Raw genomic sequence first — 21225 nt, forward strand, 5'->3', positions numbered from 1 at the left:
ACCCCTTTTGGAGGCATCATGGGTTGAGGAGAGTCTAACTAGAACTGAGATTTGGGATGGTGACATGCCAGCAGACTCAGAGGAGAGGAGGAGGGTGCTCCCAATGTGTTGGAGGCACTGCGAGTGCAGTCTTCTCCATGGCAAGCACACCACCTTTGCGGCTGCCACCCGAGAAGGAGGTTGAGCCTAAAGTAGGCTTGGGCTGTGTCGCTGCATATTGCGGCAGGCAGTATTCAGTGAACACGTGAACTCAATGAACGGGATCCACTGTTCCAAACCCCTGGCAAACATAATAATCATGCATACCTGTAACTACTTGAAAAACGGGAGGGGCCTGCCCCTTACAACCACAATACAACTCCACAAATTACATAATGTTGGAAAAGAATGAAGAAGGCGGAGGGGAAGTTGGAAGGAGTGAGGTGAGAGTAGGAGTAAGGCGAGAGGAGGCAGAAAAAGCAAGGAGAGGAGAGGTTTAAGGAATGAGGAGATCTGAAGCAGAAGGAATAAGGAGAAAGGAAGGAATAAGGCACAAGGAGGTTACATGAGTGAGGAAAAAGATGCTGAAGGAGAAAAGGGGAGGAGGTGTGAAGAGAGGCGAACTGGAAGGAGTCAAATGAAAGGAAGCAGAGTTGTAATAGGAAAGGAGGTGAAAGGACTATGGACAAAGGAGGATGAAGGGAGAAGAAGTTCTAGGAAGGAAGGAGGAAAAAAAGCACAGCAGATTGAGAAGAACACACAAGAGGAACAGGGTTTAGAGTACAAGAAGAGCAAGGGAACAGCACACAGAAGCATAGGAGAAACATGACAGGCAGATGGAAACAGGTTCCGAGGGGAGAACTTGACACTGGAGGGGAGGCACATCAAAGAGGTAGGGGGAAGGAGGCTTCAAGTGGAGACTGACTAGAATGGAAGGAGAAGAAGGGGGCAGGTAAGTTTAAAGCCCAAACCGCCGAGATCTAGGAAGGTACAAGAAAGTGGAGGTGCAGGATGAGAGAGAGAACCGAGGGTGTAGGAGAGGGACCCTTAGGCAGCAGATTGTCGGAAACCATCAAGAAGAATGGAGAGGACTGGGTTCATGAGAATAGAGGCAGTATCCTAAGGCATTTGGGCGCTGAGAATTCTGACCCCAAGTCTATAAACAAAGCGGGCTTACCAGCCGTCTAGCTGGGGCTCAGAGGTTTTCCAGCCATTATATTACTGTGTTCCTCCCCAGGTGAGTTAGACTGGCATAATGGCACATATGGGCCCAGTGACCCACAGAAATAGTGTCCAATCAAATCGACTACATGAAGCTGATGATGAGAAGCTGGAAGAGAAGGCGACAAGAAACAACTCCAGTCCTCAGGTTGTCAGGAGACTCACAACCTGAGGACTGTGAATGACTGTGAACTGAACAATCTATCAGGGAAAATGGCACAGACAAGCATTTTTGCAAACGTAAGACTCAACTCTTAAAAGTAGAAGAAAACCGACCAGTAGATTTTACATTGCAGTTTACTTGCTTTCGTCTAAACCTTGTATCATTCCTAATAGACCTTGGTTAATCATACACCCTCTGTGTCCGACTCATGTTGATCCTTTTTGTCTTTGCAGTACCTGTCACATTCATAATCAGATGCCCAGACTCCCCATATACATTTTTACATCCAGAATACACAGATATACATTCAGCCCCTCGGCCAGTTCTTGGACATTTCTGAAACCCTACCTTCTCCTATGAATGAATGTCCAAAGTGCGTTGAATCTAGATGGCACAAAAGACGAAGACCAGATTTAAGGGCCTGGCCACACAATTTCTTACCAAAAAGGCCTCCTCTCCCTTTGCTTCCACCTCATGAGCAGCATTCCCACAGGATTTTTTCAGTAATGATCGCAGTATATCCATGCACAATACAGAATACTGGGACCAAAACCGTATTTTTCCATCCAAGCAAACTCAAATGAAGTCTGTGTTACAATTTTTATAACCTTTTAAATCCAAGCATGACAAAACCGATGTCCTTAACTCATGTCACCTATAGTGCAAACTACACAGCTCTTACAAAGTATGGAACGAGGCGGTAATAATGGCCTAAAAAAGAAGCCTTGTGTATATTTGTATTTTATTTGTGTTTTATAAAGCGCCTTAAGCTAAAGTCGCCTTGTGTGGTGTGATGCTGAAACATCTTCACTGGATGCCCATGGGACCCATAGAACAAAGTCAAAATCATGTACTAGAAGAGCTATCTGTGAGAAACCTGAGGGCGTCCTCAGATCTACACCCCATGGGTCTTCTCAGGTGGCCAGGGAAAGGCCATCACTTTTGTATCCTGACCCTGGGTGCGGAGAAGCGAGGGAGGATCACGTGGGTGGAGGGTCCTTGGGGATTGGGGATGAGATGTGCTTAGGGAAGGCCCGGTACCCCGCATTTCAAGGGGTACCCTCCATCCCAGATGCAGTTATGGGGTATTGCTACACCTGTCCCACTGACCAGGAAAACAGCAGGAGATGTTACCAATCTAGAAGCACCATGAAGAGGGCGAAGAAGTTAAGGTTTAAAGGCGAGAGATGGTATTCCCCTTTTTCCTATGAGAATCAACCTAACCGTCCCCCGGCATTTATATGCTACTGTAAAACAGCTCCCCTCAATTTTCCTCATTCAACCTACTACAGTACTGGGATGAGGCGACTAGGAGTAGTGAACACCAATGGGTCATTTCACCACTCTAGTACTGAGACGACAAAGATGCTTGTAGAGTATTACAAGGGTCCAGCATGTCTCTCTAATTGTAATCAGGCAATGCTAATTGAAAGCTAACACCTGCAACCTGTCAAGTGGTTGCAGGTGTATAAGAAGGGAGGAAACCAGAAACACAAAGACCAACAGGGAGGCCTGTGTTAGGGAGTCCAGCAGGGACCCTTTTTGTAAGGAGGCAGCCATGGTAGGACCTGAAAAGAAGACAGGATGCCAGCAGACAACCCAGAAGACCTGTGGAGCCCAGGGTGAATTGGGCCAGCAGAATTCCACAGGAGTGGGATCCTCTGTGATCTGAAAGGACCAGCTGGAGCAGAGAGCAATGGAGACCGAAAGCAAACTCAACACCCGCATCCACATAAGGGAAGCAGGGCTGCTGGCGAGCGGGGAGAAGCACATGATGTGTGAGTGGATACTGGCAAGCCTGCCGATGGAGCAGAAGAGAAGCAACAAAGCTTCCCAAAGGGAATGCGAAGAACCGGTGAGTGAAGGGAAATGTCACTCAAAGGCGGGCGCTCCTAGGGGCTGCGCGTTAGTGAGAAATGCAGTGTGAACCAAAATGGAATGCCAAATGAAACAAATGATATATGCAAGTTGAAATAAACCCGAAGCCACGGGTTCAGGGAGAATTAAGCAGCTAAACAAATTATGTTTATTGAATACTGAACTGAATTAAAACATTATGGGCAAAGTTACGATTTGATGAAAGATAAATATGTAAGCGCCCTTTTGAAATTGAAATAAGAAAGCAAGTGTGGAAGATTGCGAAAGAGCATGACAGAAAGGTGGGGAAGAAATAAAACCACCATGCAGTGAACTTTGTGCATGAATACAGTGCGGCAAGGCCAAACACTGGCAAAGGATATATGACACATTGTGCCAAAGCCAAACCGAAGCAAACCAGGAGAAGCCAAAACAGTGTGAACTTTCATATAAAGCCAAGAGGCTGACAAAGAAGAATCTAATTGAGTGTGAACTTGTACACAGGGGCAAATACAGAAGAACCTGTGTCGGCTGAAGCACCTAGGCTTCCTGGTTGTGCGACCTGTAAAGAGTGAGAACGTGTGGTCTGACAATGGCGCCTAGTTCAGGGAACCATCAATTGTGAAAGCCAAAGACATTGTGGAAATAAACCAAGATAGAGTAATTTCAGTGAACTGTTAATTCAATCCAGGAGGAGTGTCAAGTGCATTTGAAGCTGTGTTAAAAATTGAACATTGAAACCAAGTATAAGTTGGCAATTTGAAGTCTTCGGGAAGGGAACCCTGAGACTTGATGAACTACAATGCTGTCGTGAGGACGGGAGCCTTAAAACCCTTTACGTTGGAACTGTGTTGCCCTGGACTTGGGGAAGGGAACCCCAAGGATTTGTGTAACTGTGGTGCCTTGAAATTGACGAAGGGAGCCCCAAGGATTAGTGGAACTGTTCTGAACTTGAGAACAGCCATCTCAAGACTTTTGTGGATTGTCTTGAACTTGGGGAAGGAGAGCTGAAAAGGAAGCTAGAAGCAGCTCTGAATTTTGTGTTAATCACCATTTCTTGTATTGTTGACATCCCTACACATTGTTTAGCTTTAGTTGTGAGGGCAAGGATAGGTTTCGGACACAGACAGGCTTTTAAGTTGAACTTTCTGACTCAGACTTTACTTAGTTTCGTTCAGGTAATGAAATCCCACCTTAGTATGGGGCAAGATAGGCTTTCAACCAATGTGAAATTTGAGTTAATAAACCATTTTGTTTTGAACGTTGAGTCATGTGTGTCGTGTTTCATGATGCCTTCACATACCCTAGTGGCACCCCTTTACCCCTCTATCAGCATTGCCACCTACATGCCTAAATTACACCTCCGATCAACCAACTTCCTATTGCTCACATGACCTACCACAAAACTCAAAACAAGCTTTCAGACACTACAAACTAGAGTAACAATTGGCCCACAATCATGCCTTACACTATTCTCATTCAAGGAGGTATTTACATACACATGGGGCCTCATTATGAGTCACCCGGTATGGAAATGACCGTGGCGGTAAACCCGCCGCCACCGTTGTTTCCATACCGGGTGATCTCGAGTCCTGCAGGCGGAGGTGTCATTCCCGCCAGGTCTGACCTGGCGGGTTTAACACCACCCGCCTGCAGGCAGACGTGGAAACACCGGCACCATCACGAGATGGTGCCGGTGTTTCTGCTTCCCCATTCCCATTGAGTCCTACAGGACTCAATGGGAATGGGGATTTACTGAATTCCGCCTCCGGCGGTAACCTGCCGGAATTTCAGGTACGGTTACCGCCGGACTCGCAATGAGGCCCATGTCTCCCTCTATCTAGATGAGTACTTTTATTATTCTTATTTTATTTTGGGCATTTATTTAGCGAAAGCCTAATTAAGGATTGCAACTGAGTATTGTATTTCGGCAGTGGTTACATGCATACACCAACTGGTTACAAGAATGGAACAGCCCTTACAAGACAACATTTATTAACGACATCCAATTTAGGTTGGCAGGGAGGAGTTAATATTTACAGTTAGTAGGGAACATGTAACAGAACTGAAAGGGTGCATGAGTTGTGGAACAGGGTGCTAGGTTGTTCTGCAAGGTCTTGGGGAGGAATACAGGCATCAGGATTGGTCTGAAGTAACCCCTTCCCATATCCCCAGAAGGTAGCATTCTGGTCAGCTAGGAGAAAATTATTAACAGAACCAGAGTCGCACAAATACATCTATAAATGAACAAATAATGTAATAAACATAACAGGAAATTCACAAGTGGATTCAAATGCTAATGCAGAGCATGAGAGCCAAATAGTCACAATCACTTCCATTACTTGGTAACAAAGTGATGCCTACAGATCTTTAAAATGTCACTTGTACCAACACCGATTTGACTTAACAGAAAAACAACAAAGGGGATCATCCACACAGCTTTTTTCAAAGAGTACATTTCACATACGCCTAGAGAAAGTTGTGACACACGCATGAATTCGCAAAAGGACTTACAAGTGATTAACAAAGGAAATTGTATCCTTTCAATTAGAGTACATGGTGGAATAAAGTATACCCAATTGCCATAAATATGCATTTGTATCTTACACAAAGGCCGGCATAGAGAAGGCGTTCATAGGGGCTTATTAGGGACAATTGGGTGTGTCAAAGAGCTTGTCAAAATGGGGAAGTGGTACACAACCACAGAAGCGTAATTGAGCGTGTAGTCGCAAAACCTCAACGTTGTCTTACAAGTTTCTGTAAATACACTTAAGGTACAACACCTAAACATTCCCCACACAGGTGTTGTTTGTGAGGGTTGAACGTGAATAAAGGGGTTTTTAAATGTGTAGGATGTGTGGAGTAAAGATATATGTAGTGCAAAAGAAAGTTAGAGTGAAAGGGAACATGTTTCCTCTGGTATTGGATCGAGCTAATGCATGTCAGGTCACCAGGTTTGGATTTAAGTGTGACTGTGATTTAGGTGTAGCCTAAATAATTCGCAGAGACTTTGGAAAACACATCTGTGAAGGTCTAAGAGAGGAGCACTTATGTGGAGGCTGAAAACTTGCTCGTCCGTTTTAAACTTCCAGAGAGAGGTTATGCTCTCACATAGTACATACATTTATTAGTAGGTGGTATCTGGACAAGGTGGAAATGGTAGTGAAAATTGGGTTAAATATCTCAAATATTGACCCAAAAACATGAGTGTGTGTTGTGTCCACCAATGTTCCTTGACCCTACCAGGAGGGGTGTTCTAGCTGTTCTGGTTACTGTGTGCTAACACCTTGTATTTATCCAAAGAAAAAGGACATGAGAATGTGTCACATGATCCAAAGCCATTTTTATTATACATGTGAAAACACTTAATCGGCAAACACATGATTCATGCATCAAGTGTTTTTTCAAGGCGATTCAAGGTGAGAACATTTCATAGTAAGAGCGCTGTGGATGGGAGCCTCATTAGGTGAACATGTGGTTCAGTTTCAATTGAGACGCAGGTGGCAGATGAAACGGGGTTCACTGAACCCATGTTGATGAGCTGGGCCTTGGAACGCTGAGAACTTTGGATCATGAGCACATTCCCATGTCCTTTCTCTGTGGATAAAGTACAAGGTGTAAGCGCATAAGAACCAAATTAGCTGGAACAACTTGTGCTTCAACTCTTGGTAAGAGTGTACATGGGTACCCCGTTTCCCTGTTAAAAACTCCTTTACTGTTTCACGTAACAGGGATCTCTATCGAAGACTTATCCAGTGCAGGGGTAAGTAAGACTATCCATCTTAAGTATAGATATCTGGACGGCATATGGTTGGCCGATGAGGAAACAAGTGAAAACCTCAGGGTCTCCGGCAGCCCTCGCTCACTAAAACGTTGTCGCTGTGCTGCCTAAGACGAACATTCTAAATCAGTACGAGTCCTGTCATTTATGGACAGTCTGGGTTAGCAGTCACCTCTAAGAAGTGGGTGTCTCCACCATCATCAATATAGATGACACCACTTACCGCCTGAGGTTTTCACTTGTTTCCTCATCGGCCAACCACATGCCGTCCAGATATCTATACTTATGATGGATAGTCTTACTTACCCCTGCACTGGATAAGTCTTCGATAGAGATCCCGGGACCACAACTTATTCCATCAAACGCCCTGATGAAGGCCTGCATACAAAGCTGCATTCTACAGCTCTCCTCTAGGCCGAAACACCTTTGTGTCGACGATTACACCACCTGAACAGTGCACAGTTCATGCACTGATTTTGTTTTTTGTTATATGTCCATCTAACTGGGTTTGTGTTCATTCTGTAACTGCATAATTGAAACAGTTGACCAATATCAGCAGTTTTTTTGTTTATTATTCATTGAAATCCAGTCTTTTCCACTGGATTATACTTACCTATATTGTTTTTCAATATTCCTGGGTGCTCTATCCCCAATTTTGTTATTACTCAGATGTTATTAAATACATTCAGTCTAAAAATGCACTGCTATTGACTGTCATATGTGTCATAAATTTGGTTTGGTGTGACCTCTCACCCTGAAAAAAAAATTGTTTTGTTTATTCAACTAGGCACAGAAGTAAGCAATGGAGTAATCAAACGAGCTTGGTCACACAATAGAACTTACAAAGCAGGAATAACCCCAGCCAGAATCCAATAGTACACTAAACAAAGCCGAAATAATCTCAACAACAACGTAGGTAGGATACACTCTTTGCACGAAACATCTTCCAAAAGATGGCAGTGCAACTAGTACCACACCAAGTTGAGGAAGGCACCATCATCTTCCTACCCACTGAAGTGCAACACACAAACAGTAAATGCCACATCAAGGAATTGTAAGACACAAAGAACAAGTTACTTCTTACCTTGTAACGTTCTTTCGACGGGATGTTCCTCCGACGTATTCCTTATCTTTGATAATACGTTTCCAGCTTGCTGGCCTCGGAAATTTGTTCTGTAGAGGGCGCTGCGCGTCGACGTCCGCCGAGTCGATGTCCCTCGACGGCCACCGTATTGGCGCCGACATCATCATGGCCATAAATAGCCACGTGCTGCGTCCGTTGCTCAGTTCCGTTTTTCCGCGCTTCGTGGGGCCTCGGAACGTCGTTGCTCAGTTCAGTCAGGATAACTACTATATCTACTCGAATATACCTTCTCGTTCTCAATGGCATCTTCATCGGAACTGACGACGCCGCAATCCGGCTTCAAGAAATGTCGAGACTGCGGTAAAAAAATGAGGATAACGGATCCACACAGGATCTGCTTGTGGTGCTTGGGAACCGAGCACCATTGTTCGGAGTGTGAGGACTGCATGTCCATGACGGCGAAAGCCTTGAAGGAGCGCAAGGGGAAGCTTGAGAGAGGTAAATCAGTCAAAATCTCCTCGAAGGTTTCTTCGGCTGAGTCGAGGCATTCGTCTCCTCGCTGTCGAAAGCATTCCCATTCTAGATCTCGAATTAGCTCCCACCATTCGTCGAGATCAAGACACTCAAAAAAGAGACGTCGAAGATCCCCTTCCTCGTCGTCTTCTGTGTCCCGAGAAAGGGTCTCCTGTCCCACTAAACACAGCTCTCAAACTGAGTGGGAGGAATTTAGAAATAAAATGTTAAGCGTCTTCGAGAACGCGGCCACGACCCCCTCGAAGACAGCTGAGGGTGATACCCCGGGTGAAAAACCCAAAAAATCAAAACACCGCAAGTCGCAGCACCCGGCGAAACATTCCACCCGAGAGCGCCACGAGCCATCGGGTAAGAAGGCACCGTCTTCGACGCCGTCGTCGAAGATTCCTTCGACGCACGGATCGGCGCCATCGACGCCGTTGTCGACGGGTTCCTCGACGCATCGGTCGATCGACTCGATGCCATCGTCGATGCCGACATCGACGCCGATGAAAGAGAAGACTAAGGCCACTCCACAGCCAACAGTGATTCCAAGGGCCTCCGGCACGACGCCGAGACCGTCGTCGATGTCCTGGAGTAGCCAGCCTCCTTTCCCAGCTTCTTCTCTTCCTCTCTCCAGCCAGCACAGAAGGAGTTCTTCCTCCTATCACCACCACATACTAACTGAGCCCTTGAGGTTTTAAAGGGCTTTGGCCCCTCCTTCTAGCCTCCTTCTGGTGCAATGGGGATCATGTATGGGGGTTTCATATGGGAATATTGGGAATCATAGTTCCCTGGGCCTGGATGGAGCTGGACTGCATCTTTGCCCACCATATTGGAGTTCCCAACCCCTCTTTTTCCTTAAGCTGCTGGCTGATATTTTGGGGGTATTTCAGACTAGTTTCAGGTCCCCCTCTTGGTTTACATAGTTTTGAGAGCAGCTTCAGCACCCTCATGAGGGGAGCCAAGTGTACCAATGCTCCTAGCCCTGCGGGAACGCAACTCTCAGATTTTTAAACGGACCGAAGTATTAACTGTTATCTATGACAAAGTGCCTGTTTTACGACTCTGCCTTCCACTAACTCAGTCAAACAGGGCACTTTGACACATTCTCTAGATTGCCATGAAATATGCCTTCTAAACATTAAAACTGAAATAGAATTGTATCACCCTGTAGGATCAGAACAACTGAAAACATTGTGCTTAATTATTAAATAGGCAAAAATGTAAGAATACAATAAGGAAATGAATTTAAAAAAGGACATAATATCCACTCATACAACCTTACTGAGGCCAAGTGAAACCAACCTACAAATAAAACGAAGATAACGTTTCTAAGTTATGTATATAGTAAAAGGAAATAAAACTACCTATTCACTGCGTGTTATTTCTAAACTAAAATTGACTTTTTTTAAATTTAGTTTTTAACAATTTTGTTAAATAAAATGTACTTTGCTTTACATATTTAATAAAGTTGTTACACTCTTTCTACTTCAAGTTTGTATATTTTGTCACGTTATGGTATCTACTATCTAAAGAATATGAAACGTAGGTCAGGTTTAGAACGAACTCTGTGCTCCTTCCAATACAATGACATTTAAAAAGAAATACATTATACGATTATCTAAATATATATTGTAGGAAGTGTACCTCATACAAAGTGATCACTCCGTACGTATGTGCTGGTTCCCTCCACTGAAGAAAGATCTTCTCTTCAAAGGTGCTGCCTTGGATGGATTCAAGAGGCACAGCGCTTGGCACTAAGATTAGAACAAGAACAGAAGGAAAGATGGTTGAGTACCTGAAGAAGCCTGAGGTTGAACTCGTAAGGCATTTGATGGTAGCCACGCATCGAGGTCATGAAGCTGGATGAGGCCATCTGCTAACTTTGACAACACTGACTGTCATTACATCCAATACACAATCAAATGCATTCATGCACGCATATAATCCCTATATAATACTCATCGTTATTTGTGAACATCAATTTCTGTCAACACAGCAACATATTCCGATTGATTTTTATTGGCTGCTAAACAGGGCACACCTCATTTTGTTCATTAGACAACTATTGGTTTCTCGTCATAAAATGCTCTCATTAGACACTGGGAGTCAAATGGTTCCTTGAGCTTCGGCAAAATGAATTCCGTGCATAAATAGTGCTTAAAAGATTGACACTTACAACGTATTGCAAAAGGCCTGTCCAAACTTATAATGGGAAGAGCGTAAGTAAGAGCTACTAGACGGATAAAAAAAGCATATACCGATTGGGCTTTTTTCCCCACAAACTCCATGAATGATAGTGAAGCGAAGGTAAATAAATGTAGCACTAACAAAAATGTTCTTGTTAGAACAGATCTGTCTACAACATTTTGTCCTGTAGGATCCTCAAAATTAATCTGTACTTAGTCTTGGCACCATTTAAATACTGTCAGGAATCTGAGAAGGATGAACACACGGCAGACGTGAGGGTTTAAACAAAGGTTTATTATGGATAGTTACAGGGTTGGGACCCTGAAAGAAAAGGTAGCATAAGATCGCAGCAACCACAGAATGGTTCTCCTGCACCTCAATAGTTCAAAACTTAGTTGACAAACTTGGTCCCTGATTCCTTCTCTGGGTTCAATGATCAGTTCACAGTCACTCACAATCTCGGGGGTTGGTTGTGAGTATCCTCCATACTTCTTCCTCGTTTGGTAGTTTTTGAGGTCTGTTCCAAAAGTGACCATAGTTTAAAAAAAGAAGAAGTTGGATATCAAACTACTTTTTAACTGCTCGTTTTTTAGGATAAGGTGCATCGCTTGAAATCAAACTTGAAGATAGCTCATTCGGTTTCATATCCTGCAATTCTCAAACCAAACTTAATTTCTTCCCCCTCCCACTCTGGCCTTCTCAGTTCAGTTTGTGGGTTATTCAAGTGTTCCTAGTGATGTAGGGGGTTTAAACAGTGAGTGACATGAAACAGTAGTAAGGACAGTTAAAAAAGTGGTTTTATTTAAGCAGTATACCCATATGTAGGAGGGAGGGCATTACTGGTCTGGTAATGGCCCATCGTCAAGAGTTACAAACTTGAGTGAAGCAAGGAACTTAACGTGAGCCCCCGGCCATTACCTGACCAGTAATGCCCTCCCAAGGAGTGGTATATTGCTAATAGCATCCAAGCATGTTTTCCATGGTGCTAATAGTCTTTTGTAAGCCGAGAACTGGAAGGCTGCAAACCCTTGTGTCAGGGTACAGGTAGTCAATCTTTCCAACAGTGTCACCACCTTGTACCTGGTGGTGCTCTCCATGCTCCAGTAGAGGTGGTGAGGTATACATCCTCTGGTTCTTGGCCTGCAGTGCTTCCTTCCTACTCCAGCTGCGATTGGACATTCCCAGTCTCTTCTATAGTGGTTGCTGGGCTTTCCCTTTTTATTTCAACTGTGATGATTGGTTGCTAGAGTTTGTGTCTTGGCTCAGGATGTGGCTGTTTGTGTTGTATCTCCAAACAGATTTTCGCAATGAACCTCTCAGCATTGGTTAATTACTTGATTTCTCTCACCTGGAGTTTCTGTGGCTTTATAGTTGCTATCTGACATAGTTCTCATCTTGGAATACACTGGCTTTCCTGTCCATGTTGCATTGCTTAGGCAACTGACACGTTGCCTCTTGAGGCGTTCTGATCTGATCGAGTTGCTTTGATTCCTCATTCTGAATCTCTGGTAAGGTTGGGGAGAATTTCCAGGAAAGCCCTCAAACTCTGCCTGACTATTACCGAACATGTGGCATTCCTGCATGTTGAACAATAATGCAGTGTATATTGGGGTCATTACTTAGTATTCCTGGTTAGGATTTATGCCTTTACAAAGTCCAGATGATAGGGTTATGGAAGACCACAGTAGCAGGGTTTTGAGAGCCCTTCATGATGGTGAGAGTTTGGACAAAACATACATGTGATTGTCCAAGATCCTCCATAGAAGAAATGTGACATGGCAGTTCTGGCTTGACTTCCTCTTTAGAGGTGAGAAGACAACAAATAAGTATATGCTTTTACTTCATAGGGGAATTGGCAGATTTAATGACTGAATAAAAAGCTTCTATCAACTATTTGTGGTGGTCTGCCTATGGAATGTAACCTGCCTAGAGTGTTGTCATTTTGCAACTACTTATTCTGCTGGAAATGTAGTAGTGTGACAGAAAAACACCTTACACTTAGAGTGAAACGCGCACTTAAACCTCTATCTTGGTCAGCAGACATTAACCCCTAATACAAAATATTTATTTCTGTGGTGCAGTGGAAAAGTTTACTGGTAGCTTGACCTGGCTAAATGGAATTTACAGCCGGGCACCATCTTCCTTTTCTGTAATGGGAACTATTTTACTGACTACAATAATTGCCAATTACCAGGATGGACCAACTCAATGGGTCTCAAGGTCCTATCTAAGAGAATGTTATTCGCGCTATGGTTCCCTAATCTATTTTAGGTACTATTCACAGTCTCCGGAATACGCATGAGGGAATATTTATCTTTAAAAAAATCCCTCATCTAATACACAGTCTCCCAGACATAGTGCTGAGCATGATTCTTGGCTACAACTCTCCACACTTCTTGAATACAAGTCAGTCTAAGGGATACAGCACCCAGCCCTCTTCTTACACTTCGTAATCTCAGGGATCTAGTGACCAGCTATCTTCATGGATATCTCCTGCTCATAATTACTACTTCTCTCTTGCTTTAGGGTAACAGTCAGGTCTATACATTTCATGCATTGCCACGCTCTAGCAGGTGGTCACCCAATGTGGCCAGAGGGTCAGCAACAGACCATACCTGGACCCGAGCCTTGAAGCAAGAGCTAAGCAGAACGGTCTGTCTGACCTGAAAGTCACCCTGGCGAAAACATGGAAATGATTGCCAATATGAGAGGAATACTCTTTCTGTGAAGAATATCCTCTTAAGTAGAAGGGTTGGATGACGTGGATCTTCAAGTACGTTTTATGAGCCTTCTGGCCAGACTGGAAAGTACAGAGGTTCCACAGGAGGGGCAACCAGAAAGTACTAAGCAGACGGCGGGAGGAAGTATTAAATACAAGGACCAAGGGAAAGGAGACTGGAGCAGCTGAGGGACTCAGGATGAAAGACAGCAATACAGGAAATCAGTATAGTAAGGAATACATCTAGCAGGGATGGAGAAATCTCTGCAATTGTGATGCAATGTCCGCTTTCCTCTTTATGGTCTTGTCCAGCCGTAGAGGTCACGGACGAAAGAAAGTGATACTACGCAAACTCAGGTGCCTTTGTGGAAGAGGAAGAAACCACGGTTTGAGTTTCATTGGATGCCCCCTTAGGGAAGAGGACATCGTGGTCTAGCTTTTCCATGTGTATACATAACAGCATTTCCAAAGGCAATAGCGATGCTGGGTCACTTGTTGCATGCAGGGTTCATGACACAGGGTCAATAAGGTTTAACACTTGAGATGGATCTCCTTAAGTTCCATAAGCTCCTCAAGACCTTCATTTTCTCTTCTTTCTTCCCCCTCCCCTGCTAATGGCCCCTCTGCCTGAAACTGATGGCCTAGTTCCTTCAGAGTTTTATAGGGCGCCAGTTCCTCCCCTGTCCAGTGTTGGGAAGGGAGCAAACCCATCCCACCCCTCTAGGCGCTTTAAGGTGAGATAAGCCCCATTGAAAGAACTATAATAGACTAAGGGGGGGCATCCTAAAGGTCCCCACAAGAACATAATATCATACACAATTTAGACACATAGACATAGTGTGCGTATATAAGCAAATGCCATTTTTGAAGATATTAAGTAGCTATAGCCGAACAATAGGGTCTATGCAGCCTATACAGCCATCCAGTATTTAGTGTGTTAGACACAGACTGCGAGCTCGAAGGGGAACTCTGAATAGGCCCAAGCACTGATAAGAGAGGTTCACGCCGCCAACTTCCACAGAAACCCTTATGAGTTATAGCCCCTACAGCTGGCCTAATTCCGAGACCCATGAATTCAAAGATACCAGTTGACCCTAGACCACCGACCATAAACCATTCAACCACGAAAAGATCTGAGAGTATGGTTGTCCCACTTTTATGTCATAATGACATGGTTTGTAGGACAAGGTACAGGGAGGGATAAATTATAGTTCAAAAGTGAGGGTGGAATTTTAGGAAGCCGAGAGACATGAACGGGATGAGTGCAGTGTGTGTGGGTTAGTCTGATCTCGAGACTCCCCCTGTGCCAGTCGTTGAGCTTGCCAGGTGCACTACATAATGATAGAGTAGCACTGTTTACAAATGTAGCTAATTGCTTCTTCGGCCATGGTTCCCTAGTGACAATGGGCCCAGCAGAGCCCACGTGATGGAAGACGGACGGACTGGGCTGGGCTGGGACCAATGACCTGGCATCCCTATGGAGCAGGCCGACCATGTATAGGGTCGCACCAACCAGCCACGCTGGTTTTCACTGTGTGTGATGTCACCTATGACGCTGTGTCTCCTCATAAGATTCTGCTTTTACATTTTTTTGGCAGAACGTTCCATGGGAGCAGAGTTCTTTGCTGGTGCACCTATTTTTGTAGAAATAAATACTTGTTTCACTTGTAAGAGCATCTTGGACCTTTTTCCCTAGCGGGTTGCATTTTGTCTAGTGTGAGTGTTTAGGGGCATGCCGTAACCATTCTACCTCTTCACTTGTCCCCCCCCACCAACCCTAATGCTGCACTTGCCCTTACGGCTCCCTCTACATTTAGCTGGTTGGCCTGCCCCCCTGTTGCCTTCCAGCACCTCAAATTGCACTTAGATGTGAACCGCCTTCACTCTCTTCTCCCCTTGGCCCTGTCCACCTGGCCTCCCTGGCACTTTCGTTCCCATGGGCCCTTCCACCCAACTCCTGCACTTCCCCACCTCCCTTCCCCCATGTACTTCTCAATACTGCACTTGCACAATCTGAATGTCACAGGGCCTATTAGGATCGCTACTTTCCTCCTTTCTGTTTTCCCCTCTCCCTCCTGCTTTGCTGCACCTCAAAGCAGTTGCGGTTGCTTTTTGGGGCAAGCATCAAAACCGTATACACTCCTATTAGCAAGTATTTCTTCATCCTCACTCAGGTTCTTTTTCTCAGCTTTCATATTGTGACCCTCTAGCCAGCGGTCACACTCCTGGGCAAGGTGCTTCTCTCAAGAGTGCACCTTCTTATTTCAAGCTTTGTACAAACACATTCACATACAGTGATGCAAACTGTACAAGGGTCTAAGTCTGGGTTTTCTCAGCAAACGTTTTCCTAGTCAAAATCTCCTCTTCTTTTGCTCATCAATTCAAGCTCCTTCTCTCCTCTCACCACCTCCTCATCTGAAGCCCAGCCTCTGCTGAAACAACCTAAGCCCTTATTCAATAATTTTGATTGTCTTGCTTAATTAAGAGAGTTTTATTGGGTATTTCCTGATTTTTCTTTACCGTTAGAGTATTGGTTATTCCCTGGTCGTGACTGTTTTCCTCTTCGTGCTGCCTTCGTTCTACTAAGTCTTATATGCTAACCTTGGTTAGTCTACCCCCATTGGTAGTCTGACTTAATTTGTCCTGAATTGGTATCGGCGGAAGGGTCCCCCTGCCATATTGCAGCAAGGTGGAACGGGCATGGTGGCTGAGCAGCTCCGGTGCATGGAGCATGGTCCTCTTATCAGCTCTTGGTCAAAGTGCAGTGGCGCAGGGGCCTGGTAAGGCCATTCAAACAGGCACCACAAGCCAGCATGATGAAATGTGCTGTGTTTATGCAGGAACCTGCTGTGGTCTCTGAAATGGAAGAACTCTTTGAATTACCAATCACAGACATACAAATATGTACATGTTTTGAGACAAGTTTCACTTTCCGTCAGTGCTGATAGTTTCAGCTGGTAGCTTTTAGCACTCTCTACTTTTGTTGTCACACAGCATGGTGAGATGGGAACAGAGGAGGGGACCCGGTGGAATCCCCAAGTTAGCTCCTCCAGTTAAGACATTGCAAAGTGGGTGGGCGACTATGGTCTCCAGAAACCCTGCATGCCCAAGATGATGGGTGTCCAATGTAACTGTCTTGCTAGACATCAGGAGAAGGTAAGCAAACAGTTGTAAAATGTCCTTTGACATTTCACATTGATTTCAAATGCAGGCAGAAAATTGGATATTAGGATATGCAAGTTGAGATTCTTCAATTTAAGATATGATGCATATGGGGAAGGCATAATTAGGTTATTTGGTGTTGTAGTGAAATGAAAAAAGAGGCCAGCCATTGATTCTGCAATCTAAGGCATGATGAAAATGTGGAAAGGTATAATGAAGTGTTTTAGTGTTGTTCTGAAGACGTGATTCTTGTCACCTGTGCCTCCAGAGACTTCCCTCCACTCCCAGGGGAGTGTCCAAGATCCCCACCCTCAGCAGGGGCTGTGGTAGGAGTAGGGTAAAGCATGTACCTGTCACTGTGCAACAGTAAAGAGAGCAGGCAACCCCTGCAGTAGACTTTGCTCTCAATTGCCAACACAGGAGAGGTGTACCAATGTCACATTATATTTGTGTTGATAGTACACTGCTCACCCTATATAACACACCCATACACAATAATTCCAATAGATGTCCAACACTTAATATTTATGTTCAAATGCCTCTGATCACACTCATAAATGGACATTTAATGAATGTGTCTTTCACTTTAATATACAATAAATCTTTTAATTATGGGAAATATGTAATAAAGACACATTCCTATTATTTTTGTCAATATGCACAACACCCTAAAAATGTAAAAGGTAATTAATGAAAAAGAAGAAATCATTGTCATCACCTCTACCTTGAATCAAGACTACGACTGATCAACCTTCTCCAAGAAATCATAGTCAACTTAAACACCAACTACCCTGTCACCCTAGGTCATGCTAGGTGACCTCAAAATGAATGCTAGGCACTCTTCATAGTAACATCTGCCTCCCCAAATCATGATAGGAAACGTCATAGAAGTACCTGCCAAAATGCCTCAGTACTTCTAACTGTGATATTGATAAAGGGTAAACGTTCTCTCATACTTACTAAATGTAGAGGGTAGAGAGATGAGAGCTGGATATGATTGGATCAGTTTACACAATCCAGGAAAAAATGTCACAAAATTGGCTAAAATATCAAATATCAGAGCACCATCAGAAAAGCATAAAAATAGGATAAAATGCTTCAAAGGAATTAGATTGTCCATTGGGATATATGGTGCCAGCATGAAGCCCAGCAGGAACAGGGCCTGCTGTTAGGTGGTGAGGTGATTTCCATTGGAGGATAAAAGCAAAAGAATCCCCATACAGTAAAATGAAAATCAAAGTTCTGCTCAAAAGTCAATAGGCAAGGTCCTTTGGGGACTCAAAATGCCTCAAAACAGACATACATTCAGCTTAGTGGCTTTAAAATCCAGCTAGGGAAAAAAGAGGGAGTTGACCTCTCCCTTCAGTAAAGCCTCTGCTTCTCTGCTCCCTCCAGCCCTTCGTCTTCTGCCCCCTCGTCGTCTTGCTGGCTCTAGCGGCGAACAGATGTGTGCGGGACTAGAAGCCTGTTTTATGAATACTTTTACAGGTACTCACAGTTCCATACCTACAACTGCCTAAGTTGTCTGCTTAGAGGCGAGCGGAAAAGGCTGGCTCCACAGAAGTAATATCAGCAAACCGCATAGTTCTTGTGCGAACTACAACAAGGATGACATTGTCATCAGCACTAAAAAGCTGGTTAAACGAAGTATCAGTGAGCAGCTTCAAACTTGTGTAAGCTATATCAAGGATGACCTTGTCATCCGGCCCTATACATCTTTCCAAACAAAATTATCAGCGGACAGCACCTAGCCTGTGAAAGTAAATCAAGGACAGTTATCTAGATCTTCGGCAGCGCCATTCCTGTTTATCTGTTTACCGTTATGGGTTCTCTATTTATTGGAACATTGGATTTTGGCCCAGAAGAAAGCATACAGAGCAATGAACTGCTTTGTTTATACAAAAGGACAGTAATGTACCAGGCTCAAGGTCACTGGCTCTCAGCCTAGACTACTGCAATATACATTCTAATGTATTGTACTTAAAAATTTCAAAGTTAATGCTTGTGACTCACGTTTATTGAATTTGAAAGCATTTACATCTCACTTCACATTAGCATCAAGGCTGGGCTTAAGGCGCTTATAGCATGCCTACATGGCTTGACACAAATTTACATGTCAGTGAAATTTAAGGAGGGGTCAGCCATTGACCATATTTATTTCACAGAAGAGGAGCTTTCTTCAGGTTGATGCAATAACATGTGCCCAGTGAGCATGTTTCAGGCCAGGGGCAGGTGATTATTTCTTGAATATGGACAAGGCAGTGTCTAATGGAACTTAAGTGGTAAATACCCCCATACAATTGATAACTGTACGGAATAGCAGTTTTTGAATTGCCACAAATCAATTTAATTTTAAAAGGTCAAAGAAGGAACACGTTACTTACCTGTAACTGTTGTTCTCCAGCATGGGTCTGGCATGGATTCACATGCTCATTAATAGTCACCGTTATCAGGGTTGGAATCCTCGATAAAAGAAAAAACAGTTTCAGTTTCGTTTCTAAACTGTCTTTCTCCTATAAACCAATCACTGAGCTCTGGGTTATACTGCCCCCAGCCAATGACTGCCATCTAAACACCTAGGGTTTTCAACAGCCGAGAGGCCGTGGGAGATTGAGGGGATGGTGGCAGGATCAATCGCCCAGAGTAACCCACAACAGAAGAAGAGGGTGGTACGAGCAAAACGCCCTAAGACACTGAATCGGAAAACCCATTGGACTAAACATCAAAACTGCAGGTCAATCCCTAGTAGTACATTTGTCGACAATAACACTTGATGAAAATCAACTCAGGGTATTACAAAAGGGACTATCGTTTGTCGCCACCAGCAAACATGACCCCTTTCAAACACGCATTGAGCTTACACAGCTCATGAGGATAATTTGATTAAAACAACATTTCGCAGACACTACATCTACAGGGAGTTCGGTTGTAACTAATCTTCATAACAAATCATCGTTTTGCCCTCCACCGAATTCCATAACTGCAGAATCCATTACATTTGAAAAAGCTTTACTTAAGAAGATTGAAGAAATAGAAGCAGAAAACACCCAACCCTTCTTCAACCTAAAAAAAAACTCGAATGTCAAGCCCTTACGGAACTGCAAAACAATGAGAACAATGTAATCTAGGCTGCAGAGCTACTGTGGTCATGGACAAAAAAGATTACCAGACCATGGTTGACACGTTGGTTAACGATATGAACACCTACAGAAGATTAGGAAAAGATCCTACTGACACACTAAGGAATTTGATTGATCCTATTATTGAAGAAGCAGCTGCAGAAGGATATATAAGCCAAAAAAAGCTGAATTTCTCAGCCCTAGATAGCCTAAGTGTCCAGCATTCTACGCATTACCTAAAATTCATAATGGTACCGTTCCCATACCAGGACGCCCAATAGTGTCCGGGATCGGCTCTATTTTGGAACCTCTATCTCAGTTTGCGGACTTCTTTCTGAAAGACGAGGTAACAGCTATGAGGTCCTATACAAAGGACACAACAGGTGTATTAAGACATCTTGAAAATCTACAATTATCGAATGACGATGTATTTATTGTGACTATGCATATAGAGTCACTTTACTCTAAAATCCCTCAAGGTGAAACACTCAAGATAATTGAAAAAACTTTGCGTGCCAAAAGACCTGAAATTGAAATACCAATTCACTTTATTATGCGGCTGGCAGAAATCGCGCTGACAAGAAATGATTTCATGGTGGATGACAGATACTCTGAATAAACCTCTGGAACGGCCATGGGGGCTACATTTGCTCCATCATTAGAAAATCTGTACATAGCCGATTTCCAAGAGCGCAATATCTATCACCAGCCTAATCCATTCGCGTTTAACATACTTAGCTGGTGACGGTATATATACTATGTCTTAATGTTCTTTGAGGGAGATGAAACCACATTGTGTAATTTCATAGAATGGCTCCACATGTAAAATCCATTTTTGAAATGTACACACGAATATAGCAAAGATATGGCAACATTCCTACATCTTAGACTTGTCAGGAAAGGCAAGAGGGTTTAAACTACCATCTACCAGAAAACCACAGACCGGAACTCACTTCTGGAATTCAACAGATTCCATCAGAGATCCCTAAAAGAAAATCAACCATTTGGATAATTCCTCAGGTTCAGGAGGAATTGCTACACCAGGAATGAGTATGACACTCAGGCAGAAGGACTGAAGAAAAAGCTCAGGGAAAGAAACTATCCCGAAAGAATTATTAGACACGCCAAGAAGAGGGCGAGCAATATTCCAAGAGAAGTGACTCTAGTACAACACCCAAGGAAACCGAGAGATGAGACCCAGATCACGGCTGTATTTAGCCACTCTCCTGTTAACCGTATTAAAAAAATGGGTAAAAATACTGTGGCATATCCTCAGTGTAGGTGACACCACACTTAGTGTCCCCTGGTTTGCAATAAATAGAAGAAGGAACATCAAGGACACCTTAGTACAGACCTACAGAGAAGGAACCAGGGGTAAATCAACTGACACTTTGGAACCTACCGAAGGCCACCGGCCATACATCATGTGGCACA

At 43.9% G+C, this 21225-nt stretch overlaps 1 protein-coding gene across 15 annotated transcripts in view; it reads right to left on the reverse strand.

Annotated features, from left to right (window-relative positions):
* The window catches only part of PTPRM (protein tyrosine phosphatase receptor type M), a 2094608-nt gene that overhangs the window by 875363 nt on the left and 1198020 nt on the right, over window positions 1-21225 (reverse strand). For all 15 annotated transcript variants that reach the window (XM_069620757.1, XM_069620755.1, XM_069620756.1 and 12 more), the window contains exon 9: window positions 10249-10358. In XM_069620757.1, the coding sequence (XP_069476858.1) occupies window positions 10249-10358 (110 nt within the window). The remainder of the gene's footprint in view (window positions 1-10248; window positions 10359-21225) is intronic.

The sequence above is a fragment of the Ambystoma mexicanum genome, chromosome 5q (assembly GCF_040938575.1).
Source record: "Ambystoma mexicanum isolate Mex_15411 chromosome 5q, UKY_AmexF1_1, whole genome shotgun sequence".
Classification (NCBI taxonomy): Eukaryota; Metazoa; Chordata; class Amphibia; order Caudata; family Ambystomatidae; genus Ambystoma; species Ambystoma mexicanum.